This window comes from Primulina eburnea, chromosome 18, assembly GCF_022965805.1.
Source record: "Primulina eburnea isolate SZY01 chromosome 18, ASM2296580v1, whole genome shotgun sequence".
NCBI classification, from domain to species: Eukaryota; Viridiplantae; Streptophyta; class Magnoliopsida; order Lamiales; family Gesneriaceae; genus Primulina; species Primulina eburnea.
Genome location: NC_133118.1, coordinates 32,166,333 through 32,184,401, shown reverse-complemented (window position 1 = coordinate 32,184,401; position 18,069 = coordinate 32,166,333). Strand labels below are relative to the sequence as shown.

At 34.8% G+C, this 18,069-nt stretch overlaps 2 protein-coding genes across 6 annotated transcripts; one reads left to right on the top strand and one right to left on the bottom strand.

Annotated features, from left to right (window-relative positions):
* Positions 1 to 4,181: 4,181 nt before the first annotated feature.
* On the top strand, positions 4,182 to 8,581 carry LOC140819919 (uncharacterized). Of its 4 annotated transcripts, none has more exons than XM_073180193.1 (10): positions 4,182 to 4,339; positions 4,891 to 4,963; positions 5,440 to 5,554; positions 6,599 to 6,635; positions 6,765 to 6,834; positions 6,940 to 7,044; positions 7,416 to 7,566; positions 7,753 to 7,835; positions 8,081 to 8,174; positions 8,256 to 8,581. In XM_073180193.1, the coding sequence occupies exons 1-10, from the start codon at positions 4,259 to 4,261 to the stop codon at positions 8,326 to 8,328; spliced, it is 882 nt and encodes a 293-aa protein (XP_073036294.1). In that variant the 5' UTR covers positions 4,182 to 4,258; the 3' UTR covers positions 8,329 to 8,581. The 4 variants fall into 4 exon arrangements, with proteins under 4 accessions (XP_073036294.1, XP_073036293.1, XP_073036295.1 ...); XM_073180192.1 differs by having other exon boundaries at positions 4,184 to 4,344; positions 4,821 to 4,963; XM_073180194.1 differs by having other exon boundaries at positions 4,235 to 4,339; positions 4,821 to 4,963.
* Positions 8,582 to 11,922: 3,341 nt separating this feature from the next.
* Positions 11,923 to 12,757, bottom strand: LOC140819785 (uncharacterized). 2 transcript variants are annotated; one of them, XM_073179994.1, is made up of 3 exons: positions 12,587 to 12,757; positions 12,103 to 12,467; positions 11,925 to 12,069 (listed from the first exon to the last, which is right to left on the bottom strand). In XM_073179994.1, exons 1-3 carry the CDS (start codon positions 12,641 to 12,643, stop codon positions 12,009 to 12,011), a joined length of 483 nt encoding a protein of 160 aa, XP_073036095.1. In that variant the 5' UTR covers positions 12,644 to 12,757; the 3' UTR covers positions 11,925 to 12,008. The 2 variants fall into 2 exon arrangements, with proteins under 2 accessions (XP_073036094.1, XP_073036095.1); XM_073179993.1 differs by having other exon boundaries at positions 11,923 to 12,467.
* Between the last annotated feature and the right edge of the window lie 5,312 nt (positions 12,758 to 18,069).

The following is an 18,069-nucleotide window of genomic DNA, read 5'->3' as shown; positions in this document are numbered from 1 at the left end:
CATTTGTTCATTTTATTGCCAATTTTTTGTTGTGTAATCTCTTGTTTCGACAAGAAACTTGGAGACGGTTTTGGAATCAACAAGTGCCCAACAAATATAAATGCATATATATTTTTTATTTTTAAAATTCAATGGTGGAGTTCCATTTTTTCCATTAAACTTTGTAGAATTAATTAACATAACCAAAAATAAAAAATAAAAATAAAAATCGATCCTTGAATAAACTATAAAAGTAGAATTGATTCCATAGGTTCTCTAATGTCTCCATCTTACCAATAATGGGAAAAGAACGATATGTGCTTTATGTCCTCTGGAATATTGTATGGAGGGACAACTGCATGGAGAAAAATACTTCCACTATATGCGATACTCTGTGGATGGGCTCACTACCTCTTGTCCATCCCAAGCTCAAATGGAAGACAGACCCATCTTTAGCTGCTCTTCTCATATATTATCAGTCACTGACTTGAGCGTCGGAAGGGCTATGTCCTGACCCCATTCTAACGATCTTATTTGTGATTTCAGGCTCAGAGTAATTTCATAACCTGCATCTGGACTAGTGACACTTACCGGAAACGGGTCTTAAATTTCCCGTGAGTGTATATATATATATACACGCCAAATTAAATTCCATTTAAAAGGAATAACACCTCCCCACCGTTTATTTTATGAAACATAAAATTCGATTTAAATATGTATTTTATTTGACTGAAGGAATCGCGAATAAATGATTTCCCAATTCTTTTGAATTTTCAGTTTGCTAAGTAGCGATCGATATAATAATTAGTCACTTCATTTTTTTCGAAAGTTTTGTTTTCTTAAAAGAGAAATAAAGGTAAATAGAGAAAACATTAAAGGTGAGAATTTATTCCACACTCGATAACTTTTGAAAGAGATACATAAAATAAGAACCTGGACTTCTTCGAGCAGATTTTCGTGTCATGCGACCACAATCAATGATTTTTCAAGCCACTACAAAAAATTACTGATTATACCAAAAAAAAATAAAAAAATAAAGAGTTTAAATAACTCATGTTTAATCAATTATACCTATAGATTTTCATAGTTTATCTGTAACACCCAAGATTCGACGACTGTCATCATTATATCAAGAAGAGTCTTTCCAGCATGCTTATGTCCTCACTCACACGCACCTGAGAAACTTCCCAGAGAGTCACTCATCCTAAAATTGTCCCAAGTCAAGCACGCTTAACTTTGGAATTATTATGTGATGAGTTATCGAAAATAAGGCACACGAGAACATAAGCACGCTGGAAAGACCCGTCTTAATACAGTGATGAGAGTCGTCGAATCTGGGACGTTACATTATCTAAATATTTCAGTACGATAATCGATTTATTTTATCAAAAGTTATAGTTTACTGTAACTTAAATTTTTAAAATTATACAACAACTCAAGTGCACATTCAGATGCTCTCATAACAGGGACAACTATTGTACTCCAATAACCACCATCTCAATAATTGCGTTCGTTGCAATCTATGATAATCAAATATGTGATCTTGACTTTGATATCAATTTTAAGATTGAATTCTTGTCGTTTTATCAAAAATTATACTTGGTGATACGATATTTTTCTAGCAAGGACAACAATTGCATCTCAGCATAGCATACACTCAAATTTTTCATTTTATTTCTAGTCATGTTCTATTTGCAAATTCTGGTAATGTGATTCACGTACAACCTAACAAATTAATTTAAAATCTATAATAAATTTAGTCGAGAATTAGTGCATGCAGAATCAACGTTATCTTTACATAAAATATACACAAAAATTTAAGGTCTTGAAATTTCACTAGCTATGTGAAAGGACAATGGTTAATAGTGGGAAGTTGACATTAAAAAAGTTTGCATTTAACTTGATCTCCTTATAGGAGAGGGTTTGCATTTAGGTTGCAAAGTCTTTTGTAGATAAAAAAGTAAAGATGCTCTTTGTTATTTGATCAATTTCTCTACACCTAGGTGAGTTTTGGTTTATGATGTCGTGTCGAAATATCAAATTAGCACATATAGATATATAAAAAAAATGTATAAAACTCGGGTCTGGTTAACTCTGAACTTCTGTTTTAGTTCGGTAATCTTTCGACTTAAAATAATATTTATTTTGTAGATGTATAAAAAACATGTGTAAAACTCGGGTTTGGTTCACTTTGAACAACCTTCGACTTAAAATAATATTTATTTTGAGTATCTTTATCTAAATACTTATGTCTTTATTTGCCAATAGTGTAGTAACATAGGATTTAAAGTTTTTTTTTTTTAAATTAAAAATTCATGATAATCGAACATGATTTAAATATAATAAAATTTGCTCCTAATGATCAAACGAGCCAAAATATGATCTTCACTGGATTTTTTTTTCCCGATTATTTCTAATAATTACTTTGTTTAATAATAGTACATAATTATGATCTTTTTTGTAATTTGTGCCCTTCCAAATATTATAATTTAATTTAATGAATAGAATTGATGAAAGTCAAAGATATTATAATTAAAAATATTAATGGGCCCGGCTGCTGACGAGGAAAAGGACTATTTAATGGGCCATAGAATCCATTCTGACTCGGCCCACTTATTGGTAAATCTCCCTGTGAGGGCCCTTTGTTTTTGTTAGCAGCTCCATCTTAAAACATTTAAAATAAGTATTATTTATTTTTCAGTTAATAAATTTTACCAAAAAAATAAATAATCAATACATATAATCATTTTGCCTTTAGTTTGACACACATGTGTAATTTGTTATTGAGCAATCGAATCATTACAACATGACCACAATTTTTGGTAAAATGACAAACATTCGCTCTTACATAATTATTCGACAAAAACTTGTGTGAGATCGTCTCACGGGTCGTATTTTGTGAGACATGTCTCTTATTTGGGTCATTCATGGAAAAATATTACTTTTTATGCTAAGTGTATTACTTTTTATTGTGAATATCGGTAGGTTTGGCCCGTCTCACAGATAAAGATTCGTGAGACCATCTCACAAGAGACCTAATCTAATTATTAATTGAATATTCAACGGCTTAGCTGTTTATTATGCGATATATCATAAAAACATATATAAAAACTTCAATATCCACAAAATTAATCCATTTCAAGTCCAAATTCATAATAATTCTGGCAAACCCTATATCAAATTTGGTGCATAATAAGAATAATTCATAAAGCCTAGTCCCACCACATGATACAGTGTACAAAAATTCTGGAGGTCCCTAAATTCCACAAATAATTAATGAAACTATATATTGAAAACAGCTCAGCCAACAGGCAAAGAGACACACCAGAAGGTATTGCCCAGTTCCACTCACAATATGTGTCATGTAATAAAAGGCTAAATTTTTGAAATTCATATATAACTTCAAATATTTGGTAACTTTTTACTGTATGAGTAAAATAAAAACACATATATATTGAGTTTTGATATACTCTGTACACAAATGAGCACCGATGAAGTGTCACTCACTTATCAGATGTGATGAAACATAAAAATATTATACATCTAATAGGTGAGTTTCACGTAAAAATGTGCAGAAATAGCTGAAATTTATTTGCAATATTTGTAATATATATATAAATTTAATCCATATAAAATGTTCTAAGTATCAGTGGAGTAATTTATGCAAACGACAAAATCATGTAAAACAAGAAAGTGTAAAAAGATATAAAGTGAACATACTTTTTCTTAATACTTACAAGTTTTCAACCCAACCATGAATTCTATGCAGCTTTTGTATCATGTTCTTCACCGTGTTCATAGCTCTATTTACTTTGGCGATATGCTGGTAAAAAAATATAATTTTTTTAGAAAACATTTAAAGAAATAAGTTCATTTTTTTAATCACAAAAAATAGAATATTTATGACATCTGATGGTAATTATGGGGACCTTTTTTGGTATGAATATGATGCAATTGTTTTTGTTTTTTCATTTTTTTTTAATTTTTGGTTAAAAAGCGGACCGAACAAGGTTACGTGTATCAAAGTACTGGTATATTGACTGTGTGAGTGTGATGATGATAAAACAGACAGTTGAAATTTACGACGGATATAATGCCTACAACGGGTATCCATCAGTCACAAGGAATACATAAACCAATGATTGAATTAAAGATTTAAATGTTTCCTTCCCACAAAATGAATTATTCCATACAGTTTTCAGGAAATATTCTTGAAATTGTAAGTACGTGGGATGCTTATTTAATTGCCACTGCCCAAGAAAGCATAGATTCTCTTTCTATGCTGCAAAATTCAGCCCCTCCAACCTCAACGGTTCAGGAAGATTATGGCATGAAATGCTTGTCAACTCATGGTCCACAAGTTCGGTGAATGTGACACTATTTCCCAACTTTTCTTTATAAAATAAAATTGATTACAATGTTTTCCTTCTTGTCCTAAATGTTCTTCCTATGACATAATTATGAACAAAGTCTGATTTTTCCATTAGTTATCTTTGTTAAACGAAGTGGTAAATTATAAGTTAATGATATCCTGTTGTACTGAATCCTCTTGCAGGGCCACGTAAGGTTGACAGTAGCCCTTCAACCTGAACGGTTCAGGGAAAATAATGGATTGAATGAATTACATAACTCTATTTAATAGCTATATACTTTTGCTGGTTTTGATTCTCTCTTTGCAGATGAAAAGATTGGTTGCTTTGTGCCCTTTTCTTTACATTTCCTTTTCATGGATGCCCCTTTCTCTCTCTCTCTCTCTCTCTTTCTTTCTTTTGAGTTTCTAGCTAGGTAAGGTGCAGCTGTTTTATTCCATTTTCATCCAACCCTCTCGAGTATAAATATAGGAGTCTCTGTTGCTGTTCCTTAACATCATACATCAAGTTTGTAGTTCATTTTTACCACACGTTTGTGAAGGGAATTCTTGAGAGTTTCGAGGTTCATCTCTCGTCGGCAAGAATGAGCCATTCGAATTCATCAGTGGGCTCTGGTAAGCATCAAGATCCCATCTTTCTTGAATCTTTTTCTTGAATGTCTGTCATTTGACGTAAAATCATTCAAGGGTGGTGGCCAAATTCACCTTTAGATGAGTGAAGCCACTGGCTCTTCATATTTTGAGAAGCATTTTTCGTGAGAAATTGCCATTTAGTTCTCTCTTGTCTTGGCTTAAAAACTTCAATAAATTTGGCTCTCTGTTTTACCATTAGCCAAAAGAGCTACAAAATTTCAAATGCACAACTGTTTCTCCAATTTTTGCCCGAAGCTAGAAAGCACTCCAGCTAAATTTTTTTAGAAGTACAGTAGTTCAAATGTCATGCTTTGATCGTCATGCTGACTTAAGTAACCATACTGAATGACAATGGGAAACTTATGCTCGTACAAACCTATCCCACATCCAAAATTTACCAAGAAAATTTGTTGAACTCAATCGCGTAGAAAGCTGAATTCTTATACAATAATTCTCAGGAAGCAGAACAGCAAGAAAAACATTTGAATTTGGGAGGACATATGTGGTTAGGCCTAAAGGAAAACACCAAGCTACAATAATTTGGCTGCATGGCCTTGGTGATAATGGTTCCAGGTAAAATCTCTCTTTCTCCATGCTTTCCCTAATCATCAAGGGCGTTACAGTCATTTCAACTTAATCAAATTTAGAGACCAAAACTACCCTTTTTGATCATTTTCTTATCTGCTACGTACACCTAATGAAGAACCAGTGAACTCGATGCATTTCTAAAATATCTCGACTTTGTAACATATTTTTTTTATCAAGGAAAATGGTAACTAGTCTAATCAATTATGCAGGTAATAGAAAGTTGAGGCCTATATTGTTCTATCATTATTCTAAGATGCTAAGAATAGACAACCTTAAATTAGCATGGGGTAATGTGTCCACAGACTTCACAGCAGCAAAATCTTGCTGATATTTTGTTTTTTCTCCGAAAATTGGTTTTTACTTTATCATAAAGTGGAGAGAAAATTAATGGGATTTTTTTTCCATCACAAAAGGAAGATAAGAAAAGTTCATCGAAGCCAAATGTCAATGGCTACACTCATCCCATGAGGTAAGATTCCACCGGTAATGCAAGGATAAAACAAGCAAAAAGGGTTGATCTCTCCACTCAAATGAATTTTTATTTATTTATTTTGATTTCCAAGAAACAAGTGGCATCTCAAAACTTGAACTATATTTCAAATTTTCCTATTCTTTGAATTTCTATAAGTTATGGCATATATGCTTCATTCTTTGTATGTTTCTATGGGACCACCATCACTTCGCTTTCAAAGTTTTACCTCAATATACAGGCAGAAGCAACAATTTTTGTTGAGAATATTCACAAAATTTGGCAGTACGCAATTTTCATAATATTTTTTTTTAACATGCTCATCTTTTTTCCAACCATAGCAAATTCAACTTTAATATCCACTACTAGTTATATTTAGCTCTTTCTCATTCAACTTTAACTTGTCATGTGAAAAGTAATTTGCTATCGACTGTTATTACCTATTTCAGAAGATAAAAAGGAAATGCTAAAACTATATGAAGATTTAAGATAGACGTATGCTCTTAAGCACCTTGCATTAGAATAATATAAGTAATCTTGTTCTATATTTGTTTCCGCAGTTGGTCACAACAATTGGAGAATCTTCCTCTCCCGAATGTAAGACTCGGTTTCTTAAAAATATCATCTAAAATATTCTGTTATGCTTGAATTTGTACTACATTTTGTTGCAAACAAATCGAGACCCTTTTCCAGAATTCAATGCATGGTTTAAACTATGTCATGCAGATAAAATGGATATGCCCTACTGCCCCGACTCGCCCTGTGGCTATACTTGGAGGATTTCCTTGTACTGCATGTAAGAGAAACTAAATAAATAATACGATATTCGAGTTCCTTTCATGGATACGTTTATTTTGAAAGTGACATTGATCAAGTTTGTGCGTTATGATTAATCTGTCAGGGTTTGATGTGGGAGAGCTTTCTGAAGATGGTCCAGATGATTTTGAAGGTTTAGATGCTTCAGCAGCACATATTGCTAACTTGTTGTCTACAGAGCCTGCTGACAGTAATATTCTCAAATTTTCAAATTCTTATTCTACGTTATAGCACATAGGACTTGTTTTTTGATGGAGAAATAATTGATAATAGCAGCACAACTCAAATTTTATCAGTGCCAAATCGCATGTGCCAAATGTCATTTCACTGGCTTCAGAGTAATCGTTACTCATACAGACTCCACATTTATCATTTCGTTTTTGTGCTTTTGGCTTAAAGAATTAAGGCGAAATTGTCTTCATCCTCAGTTCTATATCTTCATATGCTAGAATCCATTTCCTTGTTTGGAGAGGAGATTGTAGAATCGAATATGATTATCATAGTCTTCAAAACAAGGAATTGGATATGCTTATTGTAATCCTGGTTTACGGTGTATTGCAGTTAAACTTGGTATTGGGGGATTTAGTATGGGTGCTGCAACTGCTCTCTATTCTGCTACTTGTTTTGCACAAGGAAAATATGGAAATGGCAGCCCGTACCCGGTCAACCTCAGGGCTGTTGTTGGTCTGAGCGGTTGGCTTCCCTGTGCTAGGTGTGTTTCTGCTTTGCTTCTCCTCAATCATATAAATTTTAAATCTCATATCAGATATATAAGCAAAGCACATTCACCATTATCACATATCACACACTAAAGTTCAAAAAGCAGGCCACACACTCGAATCTCTGTATCTTCTTGGCCTCGTTCGTGATCAAAATCTCGGGTCTTTTGTTGTTGCAGGAGTGTGAGACATAAGATTGAGGGGTCCCATGAAGCCGCAAGACGTGCTTCATATCTGCCAATATTGCTCTCCCATGGACTTTGTATGTCTTGTTTTTCGTCAAAAGAATTTAAAATTTCACAACATTTGTTAGATCCCATGCCAAACATGGTCAATGTTTCCCAATATCTTACACATTTTGCACACAATCTTATGTATGATCTTGTGTCCGTGTAAGCTTGTCCGGTACAGAACCTGTATGGCATAACATCGAATCACACAACTTTGTTGTATATCAACAGACAATCTCAGAAATAAGCACATTAACCTCATTGGATTCTTGGACAGGTGATGAAGTGGTTCCTCACAAATATGGCGAGAGGTCCTATCATACATTAAGCCAAGCTGGATTTCGAAATCTAGTATATAAATCATATGACGGGTATCAGAGACTTTCTTCTTCTAGACTTATACTCAGTTATCTTAGCAACATTTAACTATATTTAGTTTGATTGCTGTTTAGGATCGGTCATTATACTGTGCCTAAGGAGATGGATGAGGTCAGCAGTTGGTTACACACAAGGTTGGGACTTTAGGATTCGAACTACGAACATGCTTTTCAGCACAAGAAAAGTTGGTGAGAGGCAATAACAAGGGACAGATTGGCTTGCAGAGTGATAGAAGTTGATATTAATCCATTACAGTTTTGACTCTTTAAATAAAGTTTTGAGTTGTCGCTCTTGTAAACTACTAACGTATGATTTGGATTGGGTATTTTGTTGGTGATAGTGTGTTGTTTCTGTAATCAATTTGGCATATTTTTATGGATGTATATGCATATTTTCTTTCCTTCCTTGTGTTGACAACATTTTACGCAGCATATAAAAGCTTCACGCACTAAAAAACCATAAAATTTATATCTGGATCTTAAACTTAACTTTGATATGGTCGACCATTATTCCTGCAATACTTCATATAGATCTTGTAATTGTCATGCCATTCTGCCTCTGATAACTTCATCCTGAGGTTGAAATTGCTTGATCATTTTCGATATTGATGTTGGATTTGGCAACACATTTCTCCTTGATTACGTGGCTTTGTTGTCGATGTCCTCTGGATCTGTCAATACTTCTTGACAAATTAATGCAACACAACAGCAAGAGCCCACCAATTCTTAACATGTAGCCAATCCATTCGTCCTAAATCTCAGGCATCAAGAAGTTAAAAAACCTCCCATCACTCTCAAAATCATCTACCCACAATTCATCCAAGATATATAGGACATCCATCATTGTCATCCTAAAAATTTGAGAGTTGTGCAAAGCAATGTCTCTGTGATGCTCCATCATCATCCAATTCTACTAATTGGACCAGGTGTTCAAACCTAGAATACTTCCTTAACTCGAAATAGTTTCCACTGAATTTACATGTTTCTAGAGAACATTTTAGTGTAGATTTTGTGAATCTCCATGCAGACTTTTTGATAACCCGCCCTTCAGTGATCCATCCTCACCAAAGTTGGCAAAAAAGCTCAGTTTGCTGCTCTGGTGCAGCGAGTGAGGATGTCATAATTGATGACTCGCAAAGTTGATCAAGGTAACTCAAGTGTCGATATCTTTGTGTCACGCATGAGTGTGACAGTCTTTCTCCTGAGAGAACGTAGTAATGAGACAATATCGTGAGGTGGCTCCATACAGATGGAAAATCGAACTTCTTTCCATTCTCTTTAATCTCCAGCAGGAAGCAATGAGCTTTTAGGATGGCCATATCCCCACTTTCCATGCTGCACTTATCATCTAAACAATCTAAATTTAATTCGTGCTCTGTATGATATCAAGGTACTAAGCTGCAATATTCATGATTTTTGTAGCACAGATGTTCGTAGTGCGATTTGTTTGTTTTTTTTTTCTCTCCTGGCAAAACTCATATTTACTATGCAATCTTCAACTAAGATTGATGCTATCATCAGTAAATATCGAATGAAGCACAAAGATGAAACCTGGTAAAGAAAAATTCCATAAACATTTTTGCAATTGGATGGAAAATGTGTAAACATCATTGAAAAAAAATCTAATGAAAAAATCAATTTGATAGGACTAAGGAGGTGGCAAACACTCAATAGCAGAAATACTGATTTCTGGATTGTTTTTCTGTTCGTATTTTTACACAAGTCTTTGGAAAAAGCTGAGTGAACGCCTGACCAAAAATTTCCACTGCATCAACACATTAGTACAATAAGTTAACCGGGATTCATCTGGCACCAAACAACGGAAATACTTACAGATCAGCTTCCCAGAATATATCAGGTTAGTTTGATAAAAAAAAAAAAAACAAAAAAAACATTTGATTAAGTTTCCTCCCGATCGTCTAACTATTTTCTCTGCGCAGAAACTACCAAAGATCATATGGATTTCAGCGAGTGAGAAAAATAGTTGTTTGGTAAAGTCCAAACTGTTGACTACCACACCCCTAGCAGCAGCAACCAACTTAAGTCTTTCTTTATCTTTTTTCTTTTGGGGGAAAAACACTTTTGTCGCAAAACATATCGCAGCATGAATCAAGACATGAGACAAGGAGAACTTGAAACAAGACATCAAAACATATCAAAAGAAGGCGTTATTCATGATTTACTGATCATTCCCTATTACTCCTCTAAATGGTAAGGCTAAATGAACGGTCGTTATAACACACCGCATCAGGACATTATCTTATCTTATCATGTTTCGAAAATTTCCTTGTCACTTTTGATCGAATCATAACAGTGCATTTTCAAGATTTCATAGAATAATAGACGAATCACGTGGATTAACATATATGGAATCAAAAGACATGAAACGAGTAGTGTACGATCGAATTTTCAAAAACAGAAACATCATTATTTTAAAACACATATTTAAGCCCACTTACCTTGATCTCAACTTCTATAGTGGAAATTATTATTGAACATCTTATATCATCAACTTCATTGCATAGCTTAAGAATTATATTTCACAAAGAAATCCTTAAATATCCACAAGGACACGATAATGTATCCACATAAAAGACAATTATTTTTAGTGTCCTTCAATCCTTGTGACACTACTCTAATTTAATAAAAAGAATGAGTAGATATTAGTATGAAAGAGAATAAATTAGCCGTGGCAAATTGACAACATAAAATGAATTGGAATAGTACTTAGGAAATTTGGTGGTGATAAAATATAGGGTTTATGACTTGTCTCTCCACCGTCTTTTAAGAAAAATGAAAATAGGTCGGGAAGATTTATATAATACACAAAAGTAACATGAAAGATTGACAATTTAATTTGGAGAAGTTATTATCACATTGAAAGAAATTTATGAAAATGAGTTACAACTTTTAAATAATAATAATTTCACATTAATATTGAAATTAAGATAAATCATTAATTGAAAATTAAAATAGTGAATTAACTCAAAAATAGTATGTTGTCGGTCTTTGAAGGTAAAATTAATTATAAAAAATAAATCTTTACTCTATATACCATGACTGAAACAAAATTCAACATAAAAATGAAATAGAACCCTAATTTTTGTCTCACTATTAGATAAAAGAATTTAAATATATTTTATTTATTATATCATAAATTTGATCATTAATATCATAATAAGCAAACAATCTAAAAATCACACAAAAACAAAAAGGTACTCATCCGCCGGATGACTCCAACGAATTTCGTGTTGGAGAAAAACACACCTGTATCTATTTTATTTAATTAAAATTGAGAACATGATAAAAATTGCCAAAAACATCAAAATTTGTATATTTATTTTTGCTCCTCCATTATATACAAATTTTCCAAAATTGTTTTTCATCAAAATTATATCGTAATCTCTCACTATTTCTTATAATTAATTTTTGATTCTCATCTAAATATAAACCAAATAAATTATAAAAAATATTGTACAAGTACGTAACACGTACATCGATATGTTAATATTATAAATATAAACAAACATAATATACGATAAAATAAATTTCTCACAAATAATTATTATTTTAACAAAATAGAAATAGAAAAGACGTAAAGGAATTTCTCCCCTCAATGAAATTCAAGGGAGAAGGTTTCCTCATATATATAACACGATATATATATATATATATATATATATATATATATATATATATATATATATATATATATATATATATATATATATATATATATATATATATACGCAGATGAAACACGTGCAATAAGACTCCAACAGACCAAAAGCAAATACAACATAGCTAATATTAATATCGATTATGGCTTCATTCGTCGGTTTTCTTCTCCCCACCCATGCCAAAGGTATTTTTGAAGGCATCCGCCGTCCCGCCGGCAACTTCCTTCACCTTATCCCCAGTCTTCTGTAAGACGTTGCCACTCTTCTCCTTGCCGGCTTCAGCTGTTTCCTTGCCGGATTCCGCCGCTCCTGACGCGTGATCCCTGGTGGCATGGGCTGCCCCGCAGGTCTTATCCTTGGCGGCGTCTTTAGTCTCATAAGTCTTGTCCCTTGTGCCTTGGCCTGCGCCGGTCACCTTCCCCTTGGCGGCTTCTGTAGTTTCACAAGCCTTGTCCTTGGTGGCTTGGCCTGCGCCGGTCACCTTGTCCTTGTCGGCTTGAGCGGTTTCAGAAGTCTTGTCTCTGGCGGAAGTGAAGAAGTTTCCGGTGTTCTCTTTGGCTCCCTCGGTGTGATCCTTCACAGCGTCGACTCCATGTCCAATCTTCTCCTGTAATGGTAAAGACAATTAATCACCACCCAAAATTAATCATACCACATTCAACTGAACCTAAAAATTCATTGTCTCCACAAACCAGAATAATGAAATGATCAATAACGAGAGAGTACCTGAGCATGGCCCTTGGTCTCACCGGCTTTGTAGCTGATCTGATCGTTGGACGCCATTTTCAATCGCAAGTTTTCTTCTGCAAACAAAAAGTTTCAAGAATGCTAATAATACGAAACGTGCTTTTCGAGTAATGAATTCACAAGTTGCAAGATATATGCTTGATTGAGCTATCACAGAGTGGCAGATGGTTGTATATATATAGAGATCGGGGAAGGGAAGGATTAAGGAAGATGCCAAGTGTGTGATTTTCAAGACGCGTGGAAAGGCTACGTACCCATGCAAACATTAACCTCTTGAAAATTAAATTTTTTTAAAGTTTATTTTATGAATTTTCATTTTCATTATGCTTGTGTGAAGGTCTATAGGGCCACGTATGTAGATTACTTATTAGGTCAAGTGTTTATTAAAATTAGTAAGTATTATTGATATAGTATAAAACTTTTTTTTTATATCAATTGAGAAATATTTTATATTCATTTCTTTATTTTAATTGAGTAAAAATATTATTAATAAAAAAAATATCTAAAAATCATATATTATTTTATTTATCAAATTTTAAATAAATAAAATATTTATTAAAATGTCATTTTTTTGTTATTTATTAAATAAATAAATTTCGTTTAAATTTTTTTAATTATTTTTAAAACTATTAAAAATATTTATATTGAAATTTTAATTAATATAATAATAACAATAATAACAACAACAATTTACGAATAATCAATATACCAAAATTCACGAAAACACTCTTTTAAAAAGTTTGAAAATATAAAATTATATAAAAACATATATTTTATTTACTATGAATAAGAATAATGATAACTAAATATATAAAATAACACAAAACTCAAAATTATAACCGAAATTAAATGAAATGATATAACAAATATAAACGCTTAAATGTATTTGTTTGCTTTGAATTTTTCGGGCGTTCCAGACACAAAATCATGCCAAAGTTTTGAATATCTCACTTGTACGATCAAGCATTGCGAAAATCCCGATTTCGGTTGTTAGTTTTAAATCTTTGGTAAGCCACAAAGATAAGATTTGAACAAGGAATCTAATGAAATTTGCATAAGAAATCTATGAACAATATCTAATTTAATTATGCATATGAATCAGAATGAGTTTTTACATCTAGAAAGAGTGAGGAATATGCTAAAACTTGAAGGAGACAAAAAATATGTAATGGAAACATGTGACATAATTAGGCTAAAATTCATTAAATTTGCAGAGAGTATTATTTTCTATAATTTTTAGTTGATAGTTGATAAAATTTTCGAGAGCTTTATGATGATTTCAATCTTCTTTTGTGTGGGGACCCGGACGCTAATCATGTTCTTAATCGTTATTGGGACTAAATCAATTATAATAATTAGGGTCTAAATTTTTTTTTTTTAAAAATGCGGAAGGTAATGGAATCAAACTCCTATACATATTAGTATAAAAGTATAAATCTCAAACATCACACAATAATTTACATCTCAGGTTAAACAACTACTATCAAGTGTTCAAACCCTAGCTCTAATCCAAGTCCGGTATCACCACTCTAATCTCGATCTGTCTTCACCTCTGTGACCCTGAACCTGTCCCACCTGTTGCCATGCACACATACAAACAAGACAACAGCCGGATAACTCCGGTGAGATATAAATATCCCAGTATAAACAATGTATTAAATGCAATCATATAAAGCATATATAAAAGCATACACAAACATCAAAACATGTATCTAGTCTGACTACATGAATCAATGACTCGTGATCTACTCTTATCTTATCTCAATTCTAGGGATCCCAATCTAATTTAGACTTTGGTATGCTGTATCGAATGTGTCTGAGATAGACGTCGATCTACATCTGAAGCTCTTCGATACACCGTAAGTCTAGAGTCTTATCGGTTCTGAGAAAGACTCGGCGGTTCTGCCCTAGCTAGGCTGTCTGCCCTAGACTCGAACTCTGACTCTGTTCTAAGTCAATACATTAACATATCAATCTGATAATCTGCAAATATCTATGCAATAAAATAAAGTATGTGATTTAGGGAAACTCAAGTCAAACCTAACTCGAGTTATAAGAAAATTCTGACAGTACAACAGTACAATCTGGCGATACTGATACAATCGAAGTCTCGATTCAAAGTCTGTCACTGTTCAATCTGGCAATGACAATATCAATATATTCTGTATCAATAATCTAATCAAATCACAAAATCTCTATTTTATCAAATTCTGACAGTACAACAGTACAATCTGGCGATACTGATAATACTATATCAGTCTATATCAATTCCAATCATTTACAATTAACCACTGTATAAATCTGACATCACATCTCAGTCAATTTCATTCTGAAAATCATAACAACTCCATATTCAGTCTGTATCTTAATCTGACTTCGATTCTACGCTGTCTAACATGTCAAGAACAACATATATGACGTGTATTCAATTCTAAAAACATCATAATTTCAAAACATGTTAAAACGTAGCAAAACTTACGTTCAGTTGTAGCCTACGTTGCTAGGAACTCGGTAACGAAGTCGGATTTAAAATCTAACGGACGGATTGAAATAAAAAGGCGTAAGGATTTTCACGGAACCTCTCGGTGCTTCTCTTTTCTCTGAGAATGTAACTGTTTATCTGTACGTATATATATATATATATACTAAAGTTGCATGTTGGAGAAACGTGTCTCATTTCTCGCATCCTGGTCGGCGCTCGAGCGGTAATAATGTACCGCTCGAGCGCGGCCTCCTCGGCTCAAGCCCTTCCAATTTTTACTCCTTTGGCGCTCGGGCGGTAATAATCTACCGCCCGGGCGCCATCTATTCTGCCCGAGACACATATTTGTTGGACGTTGGCGCTCGGGCGGTCGATCTTCACCGCTCGGGCGCCAACAGTTCTGTCCCAAAATGTGAAATTCATATGTTTGGCCAAATCTTGTCTCGTAATAGCCCTTTAATAATCACATTAAATTAGTATTCCATACTCATCTCGATTAAAACTCTATAATCGTATTTTAACATGATATAAAATCTTGGGCATTACATTTTGTATATTCTTTCGGGCGGTTCCTCCCACTTTGCCATACACATTGTGTAAGACCGAGCTCTTATCATTTTACCAAAAATTGTAACTGATGATAATGATGCAACACAAATCTTTTAAACAGCACAGCAGCTCAAGTATCACGGTTCAATCACTCTACCAAGCAAGGACAATTATTGCACCCAACAACTTCACTCCCAATAATTGCACTCTTTGTAATAAATGAAAATTGAACACTTGATCTTAACTCTGATATCAATAATAGGACTGATCTCCTGCCGCTTTACCAAAAACTACAGTTGGTGTTAATAGTACAACTCAAATCTTTTAAACCGCATAACAGCTCAAGCACCACGGTTCGATCGTTCTACTAAACAAAAACAATTATTACATGCAATACATTTTTATGCACTACGTCTACATTTTTACATTAAAAATTTATATGTAATATAAAAATTTGGAAATGTACTAAAAGGACTATTAAAAAAAATTAAAATCAAAATGGGTTTGTACACATACTTTAATCAAAAACAATATTGATGTTGCTGAAATCGGTGATGCTCATTGGGAGGTCGGATTTCACTGGTGGAGCTCGGTTCAAACCTTCGAAGGGTGGTTGGGACGTGATACCCCCGGATTGAGGATGGGCTCGGCCCGCTCTCGGTAGCCCATCTAATTGAGAACTCTGCATTCAAGGAAGCGCGGGAGGTCATCCCAACCACCCTTCGAAGGTTTGAACCGAGCTCCACCAGTGAAATCCGACCTCCCAATGAGCATCACCGATTTCAGCAACATCAATTGGCGCCGTCTGTGGGAAGATTGAGCAAAGACGTAGACGTGAGAATGCAAAAGGAAATTGGGTGGAAGAGCTCCCAAGCATGCTATGGTCGTACATAACCACTCTGAAGATTGGCATCAGGGAGACGCTTTTCAGCTTAGTTTATGGAAATGAGGCAGTGCTCCCGGCAGAGATGACGAAGAGACCTCCCGAGTAATATTCTATGATGAACGAAACAGTGAGAGGCGAGCAGCAGACTTAGATTTCTGGGAAGAAAAGAGGGAAGCCGCGGCCATAAGGATGGAAGCTTACAAGAGACGCACAGCCCAATCGTACAATAGGAAGGTCATTCAAAAGGAGCTTTCAAGTGGGAGACTTAGTTTGGAAGAAGGTTCAAGATGTGGACGTGGGAAAGTTAGATCCAAGATGGGAATGACCATTCAAGTTGATGGATAAGCTTAGCTCGGGTGCCTACTACTTCGAAGATCTGGCAGAGAAGAAATTGAGGAGGCCATGAAATGCTTACAACCTCCGCAAATAACATCACTTAGATATTATACCTTTAATTTCTTTTATTCTGTCAGTTACTTTTGTAGAAAGGACCTAAGTATTCGATGCTATATTCAGTTACATTATTAAAATTACACTTTTTCTTTCAAAATTATTGAAGCTTACACGGGTTTTCACCATGTTTTGCAGGAGCCCAGAGCTCACCTCATCTTGGTTACGCCAAGTTTACAAGGGTTTTTAGCCTCAGTCAGTTCAGGAGCCCAGAGCTCACATCATCTTGGTCACGCCAAGTATGATAAGGGTTTTCACCCTCAGTCAGTTCAGGAGCCTAAAGCTCACCTCATATTGGTCACGCCAAGTATGATAAGGGTTTTCACCCTCAGTCAGTTCAGGAGCCCAGAGCTCACCTCATCTTGGTCAAGCCAAGTATGATAAGGGTTTTCACCCTCAGCCAGTTCAGGAGCCCAGAGCTCACCTCATCTTGGTCACGCCAAGTATGATAAGGGTTTTCACCCTCAGTCAGTTCAGGAGCCTACAACTCACCTCATCTTGGTCACGCCAAGTATGATAAGGGTTTTCACCCTCAGTCAGTTCAGGAGCCCAGAGCTCACCTCATCTTGGTCACGCCAAGTATGATAAGGGTTTTCACCCTCAGTCAGTTCAGGAGCCCAGAGCTCACCTCATCTTGGTCACGCCAAGTATGATAAGGGTTTTCACCCTCAGACAGTTTAGGAGCCCAGAGCTCACCTCATCTTGGTCACACCAAGTATGAAAAGGGTTTTCACCCTCAGTCAGTTCAGGAGTCCAGAGCTCACCTCATCTTGGTCACGCCAAGTATGACAAGGGTTTTCACCCTCAGTCACTTCAGGAGCACAGAGCTCACCTCATCTTGGTCACGCCAAGTATGATAAGGGTTTTCACCCTCAGTCAGTTCAGGAGCCCACAACTCACCTCATCTTGGTCACGCCAAGTATGATAAGGGTTTTCACCCTCAGTCAGTTCAGGAGCCCAGAGCTCACCTCATATTGGTCACGCCAAGTATGATAAAGGTTCTCACCCTCAGTCAGTTCAGGAGCCCAGAGCTCACCTCATCTTGGTCACGCCAAGTATGATAATTGTTTTCACCCTCAGACAGTTCAGGAGCCC

Bases quoted from the DNA above. Each gene is read 5' to 3' on its own strand.
- LOC140819919 (XM_073180192.1), top strand. From the start codon at position 4,259: ATGCTGCAAAATTCAGCCCCTCCAACCTCAACGGTTCAGGAAGATTAT. The intron at 6,636-6,764 runs GTAAGACTCGGT...TATGTCATGCAG, and splicing joins AGAATCTTCCTCTCCCGAAT to ATAAAATGGATATGCCCTAC. The intron at 7,045-7,415 runs GTAATATTCTCA...GGTGTATTGCAG, and splicing joins GTCTACAGAGCCTGCTGACA to TTAAACTTGGTATTGGGGGA.
- LOC140819785 (XM_073179993.1), bottom strand. From the start codon at position 12,643: ATGGCGTCCAACGATCAGATCAGCTACAAAGCCGGTGAGACCAAGGGC. The intron at 12,468-12,586 runs GTACTCTCTCGT...TTACCATTACAG, and splicing joins AGACCAAGGGCCATGCTCAG to GAGAAGATTGGACATGGAGT.